We start from the raw sequence: 6,215 nt of genomic DNA, 5'->3' as shown, positions 1-6,215 counted from the left end.
CACATACATAAAATTAAAACGTAAGTGAATTTGTCGGGAACGTGCTTGCCAATTTTTTGTTTGTGCCAATATTACCATGTTTATCTTGATTATTACTATGTCTATGTTGTCACGTGATGTGCTTCAATCTTTAAAGATGCTATATCAGAGAGTTTTGAAAAAATACATATTCGCTAAAGAAGTCAAATTGTACGTATTTGTTCAAATTATTGTATTATACATTAAATATCAGATTGATGTATGTACTATTTATTGTGTTAAAATGATTCTAAAGCTTGGAAAAGTTAAAATGCGACCCGTTTTATAAATTTTAGGAGCTTAATTACGAATTTTTAACTAAAACACGTGTACAGATGAGGCTAATATTTTGTGATGAACAATATTCATTATGCAATTGTTCGGCAAAATTCTCCGGCGTACGTTTTTTAAGGGATTGAAAGACTGTGGATGTGTCAGAGAATACGACTGTTCATTAAAATAATTTGACTTTTTATGATTGTAATGCAACGGCTACATATGCACTCCGTGTCAGGAAAACCCAGTAACCTTGTGGAGAAATTCTAACCGGAAGTGGTGTCTATTGAAAAGATAAAGAAATCGAACTAGGACATTTCACAGATTTATTTCACAGAGACATAGCCTCGATGTAACGAAGTTATACAGTGCTTAAGGATATTGCCATTAAACGCTGTGTTACCAGTCGGCGTTGCGTCGAGACGATGACGTTCACATTCCAATTTCACACCTGATTCCAACAAAACCTGAGGGACACACACAGGAGTTCGTGGCGACACACGCTCCTCCGTTTTGACAGGGCGGGTCACAGGCCGCTGGGGAGAGGAAACGCACAACAATTTACAAGTAACTGTGACGGAATGGCGTTAATGTGAGAGGTGCCCAAACTTTCTAACCAATTTTTAGATCATTGGAATGTTTATGCTTGATTTTCAGCTCACATAATTCTGCATTTCTTATGCGATAAGCACAGTAAACCTTTGGTAATATCATTAAGAATTTGCAGTTTGAATGTATATAGGAATCACAGCTGTGATTTGTTTATTCCTAAGGTGTCAATTTCTTTGTACTGTACTTAGGTATGAAATTAACCAATGACTACTTAAGGCTCTCACATTTATTACATAAATAAAAAACCGATTGCAAAAAATTTTATCAATAATTAAACAATAATTATATTGCACCCTTACCTATCTGACGTTTAGAACAGTCTGGGGTGTTGTCATCGCCGCCCGTGGACTGTCAGAAATGAAGTTTTATTTTCATTTCAAAGCCATTTCACGCTTTGCCGATGTAAAACCTTGCAGACAATATTACCATTCACCTCTCAATATGAAATGTTGGACTCTGTCTGATTCCAGATTCCATCAAAATATACCAGTGCTGATTAGCAAAGGAGGGAAACTGTTTTAGAATTTCTTTTGAATTAAGTACTTTTCAGACATAGGTCAGGTACAAATAAGTTTCGGGAAAGTTCATTGACTTCAAGCTTCTCATACTAAATTTTTTGTTGGAAGAATTGGTATGCGAACACTGATGTTTTCCTTTTTGAACTACTGACACTGATGATTTCCGTTTGAACAAGGAACACTGATGTTTTCCTTAAATTCAACAAGAACGGAGATGTGATCAGCAAAATTAGATTCATGCATTAAATATTAAATGCGCGAATATTGTTAACCCGTGAAATGTTACAGAAAGGAATCTTACCGGCTGGCGCTTCTCAGCAGTGACACAACCTGTTAATAAACGAGGCAAAGTGAATTTTCTGGTGATTAGACCTAAATCTGTAGATAAGCTGTATACTGGTGGTTTTCTCTTCCTCTAGACTGCCATCTGTCCAACACCCCCACCCCCACACACCCCTTCCCTTCAGAAACTACTTAAGTTCGCAAGGCCTCAACTGCTCAAGTTTCTCCATCAGTCGTCTACTCTAAAAACCATTCTGTGATATATTCTCCAGACAGCCATGTTAATAGTAAGTATATTCAAAACTAGTTGTCTGACATATTTCACAGGTCACCTGGTACACTAGGACTTCCTTATCGAAAGCGATAAAATTGCTTGAACTCAGATCACAGATGGGGTCTTCAGCAAGCTTCTACCATTGCCATCTATTATTGCAGAACGGTGAGAGAGTTTTTAGCATTTTATGACACTTTAACTTTGAAATATCCACTCTGACTTGATTTATTCCCACATTTACACAGATATCAGACAGACTGTACTCAATACGTCATGACAAAGATTTAACAAAGGATAGAAAACAACTTACACGCTTGACGCTTGACAGGTTCAGCAATGTTTGAACAGTCTGCAGAAAAACACGAATTAATTAGAAAAGTACATCGTCCAATGTTCAACCCAGACTAATTGATTGCCTGACATTTAAGATCTTGCTCAAGTATAGTTCACATACATGATAGGCTTATGGGTGGCGGAAACCGGAGAGCTCGGAGTAAACCACTGACCTTCGGCATGTAGCTGACAAAGCTCATTGGTCAAGTGCCTGTTAGAGCCAGTGAGACGGAACCAAAAACTTAACACAGTGGTCAAACTAAACATGGTGTTGCGCGTAACTAACAGCTTATTGATAAAAACTGTTATGTCTAATTCTTTCAGCGAGCCGCCTATATTCAGTTGTCTGTAATATTAGTCATACTCGCTACCACAACTGTCTGTAGTCAGTGACACACAACAACACGAGTTCTACACGTAGATATGTTGGAAATTCGTATTCTTGTAAGGAAAATGAAGCCATAATACTTTCTCTAATTAATAATAAGATCGGTTTAGATGGCAAGAACCCATTGCCTCAGGTGACGTCAGAATTATTAAAAAACCAGTGGTACGCTGGATACTGCGCAAAGTTCAACATGTTTTGACGGAGGGCGACACCAGTTACCTATTTAATTAAGTGCTATTGATTTAACTGTAAACCCTGTTACTGACACTGCTGTATTTGAAACTGTGTAAACGAATTTTATTTTATCTCTTGTAGTAAGCAGAGTTCATAATGATATAGTCCATATCAGACCTGTAATAGGTTAGGTTTTTTGTGTGTGAGTTAACGTTTTGTATTTAACCGAACATAGAGTGGGTGGGGGAGAGGGGAGAGGTGTTGTGGCGAGTATAAACAAGAATTCATGTGGCTGCTGTCAGCTGACGACGAAAAGTTAATAAATTAATAAGTAACTCCTTGTAAAAGCTAAAATACGGCCAAGAAATTGTAAGTACGTAGTTGAGCTGGGTAATGCTGATGGACATAGTTAATGTTGTTTAAATGACGAATTAGGCGGAAATAGTCCTATCGTGTTAAAGTAAACAAGCATTATGCGGTGCCAGAATTCCGTTACATGATTTGAAATACAGTAAAGTGGTAAACATGATTTGAAATACAGTAAAATGGTAAACATGATTTGAAATACAGTAAAGTGGTAAACATGATTTGAAATACAGTAAAATGGTAAACATGATTTGAAATGCGGTAAAGTGGTAAACATGATTTGAAATACAGTAAAGTGGTAAACATGATTTGAAATACAGTAAAGTGGTAAACATGATTTGAAATGAAGTAAAATGGTAAACATGATTTGAAATAAAGTAAAGTGGTAAACATGATTTGAAATACAGTAAAATGGTAAACATGATTTGAAATACGGTGAAGTGGTAAACATGATTTGAAATGAAGTAAAGGGTAAAGTACATGTAAGCAACATATTCTGTTTGTATTACAGCTTGAACCGCCGTGTACAATATTGTGAATAACAATACAGGGAGAAATCGGACGGTGAGGCTGCGGCTATATCCACAAGAATAAAGACGTGTTCAGAACACATTGGGCAGTATTTGTTTCTGCTTCTATATAGTATATGATCTTACGGCAGTATACATTCACAGATGGGAGTTAGGAAATTAAAGCAATGCAGTCAATTCACACAGACTGTAGTGTAGGTTATGTTACTGGGTTGAGTTTGCTGTAGCCACTTGTGTGTGCAGTCATTGTAAAACAAAGTACTCTAAACGCCCATTGTTCGGCATGCAACTTGCTTTTCAATAATTATGACGTCACCCGAAGTAATGCGTTCATGGTGTCGAAACTAAGCTTATGGATTTTATCATTATTAATAAGAAAAAGTACTGTAACTGCATTTTCTGTGTAATAATATGTATGTTCCACATATCAGTGTATACAATTTGAGTTCTTACGTGTCACAAACTAAAGGCAATTCTGGTAGCGAGTATGACTGATTTACACAGAACTGAAAATGGGCGGCTATGGAAATAGACCATAGTAACATGCGCCGCATTTGTTTACTGGAACACTGTCTGATTCATTGATAGAGAAAACCAAATCCACTCTGTCCATCGCGTTGTCTGATGCATTTTGTTGTCAGGGTTTAAATTTCACACAATTAAGGCAGCACAGCAGAGAAAATACGGAACCAAGCTTAGGTAAACTTACGCGTCTGACGTTTGGAGCAGTCTGGGGTGTTAGGGCCGCCAGAGGGCTGAAATATATATACTTAGTGTTAGTGTTATAATTAAGTCATAGTGTTACTACGCTTAACTTGTACTGGATATAGGCTTCAGTTTTTACTCCACAAAGTTCAGGCAGGTTTATCTTTGATAGCGTAATCTAGGAGAATATTCTGTCAAAGGGAAAGACGAAAGAAGTAAAATTATCGAGAGGAAAATGACACGTACTTTCTGAAGTTTGACAAAAGCTATTATTGAAAAAACTCATTTGTGCGAAGTTTAATAAAAGATTCTGATCGTCTCTATGTTTATGGTTAATCGTGCACAATTGTTTAAGAGTACATTGATGATTAAAAGTGACCGTTACCATCTGACGTTTCTCGGCGCTCACAAAACCTGCGGACAGACGAGACAGTTAGGCTTTGCTTTTGAATTAAACACAAACAGATGCTTCAGACCATTGTATTGTGTTGGAATAAAGGAATCTTACGGGCTTATTACTTGTAATTACTTGTTACTTATCAACCGACGTCCACAAACTCTTAATTGTAAATGGCAGATAATATACATGTATATCACGAAAATCGATAATCAATTCTTAATATTATACAAATCTTTAAATCCACATCACCAGCTTACCTTACATGCATTTAAATATACTGAACTTAAATTCAAATGTAATATGGAAGGTCGTACACCCTCGATGAAAACGATTTCATGTTGGACCTTACATGTTTGACGTTCGGCAAGATCAGTTATGGCGGCGCAATCTGTACAGATATAACGAATGCATTATCAGCTATGTACAGAATGTAACTCTCAAACGGATGTAAACACCTAATTTATTTATTTATTTATTTATTTATAGTAAATAGTGTACTGTTCAACTATACGCCTGCGACAGTGTTTAAGGGTGGTGGAAGCCCGAGCGCCCAGTCTAAACTAAACTTCCAATGTGAGCATCGAGATCCGTCGCATTAAAAGTTGCTCGACGTTAAATGTTAAATATAATAATGTTGATATCGTTCTAAATCAAAGTGTTAAATATAATAATGTTGATATAGTTCTAAATCAAAGTGTTAAATATAATAATGTTGATATCGTTCTAAATCAAATGTTAAATATAATAATGTTGATATCGTTCTAAATGAAATGTTAAATATAATAATGTTGATATCGTTCTAAATCAAAGTGTTAAATATAATAATGTTGATATCGTTCTAAATCAAAGTGTTAAATATAATAATGTTGATATAGTTCTAAATCAAAGTGTTAAATATAATAATGTTGATATCGTTCTAAATGAAATGTTAAATATAATAATGTTGATATCGTTCTAAATATAATGTTAAATATAATGTTGTTGATATCTATCTAAATGAAATGTTATATATAATATTGTTGATATCGCTCCAAAAACATTGTCCTTGATAATGCAAACTGCATGATATATATAGTAATTTTATCTTAAATCTTCAGAAAAAAAAGAACGAAGAAAGAAAAACTAACCGGTCTGACGTTTGGAACAGTCTGGGGTATTCTGATGGCCAGGTGGCGGTGAAAAAATACATACATTTTGTTATCCACATTTGGTTATTTATCGAATTATAATATATTTAAAGCTGTCATACTGAAACAAACTTGTAGCATTAGGAAATCTAAACTTTGGGTCACATACTTCTACAAATAATTATTTATCTACCTATTGGTGTTTCACGCCG

At 35.4% G+C, this 6,215-nt stretch overlaps 1 protein-coding gene across 1 annotated transcript; it reads right to left on the bottom strand.

Annotated features, from left to right (window-relative positions):
* Positions 1–620: 620 nt before the first annotated feature.
* On the bottom strand, positions 621–6,030 carry LOC135474984 (uncharacterized). Its single transcript, XM_064754701.1, has 6 exons — positions 6,004–6,030; positions 4,862–5,264; positions 4,481–4,526; positions 2,291–2,329; positions 1,726–1,754; positions 621–830 (listed from the first exon to the last, which is right to left on the bottom strand). The coding sequence occupies exons 2-6, from the start codon at positions 4,862–4,864 to the stop codon at positions 621–623; spliced, it is 327 nt and encodes a 108-aa protein (XP_064610771.1). The 5' UTR covers positions 4,865–5,264; positions 6,004–6,030.
* Positions 6,031–6,215: the final 185 nt, after the last annotated feature.

The sequence above is a fragment of the Liolophura sinensis genome, chromosome 9, assembly GCF_032854445.1.
Source record: "Liolophura sinensis isolate JHLJ2023 chromosome 9, CUHK_Ljap_v2, whole genome shotgun sequence".
NCBI classification, from domain to species: Eukaryota; Metazoa; Mollusca; class Polyplacophora; order Chitonida; family Chitonidae; genus Liolophura; species Liolophura sinensis.
The sequence above is the reverse complement of the archived record's forward strand: the minus strand, read 5'-3'. Positions and strand labels throughout refer to the sequence as shown.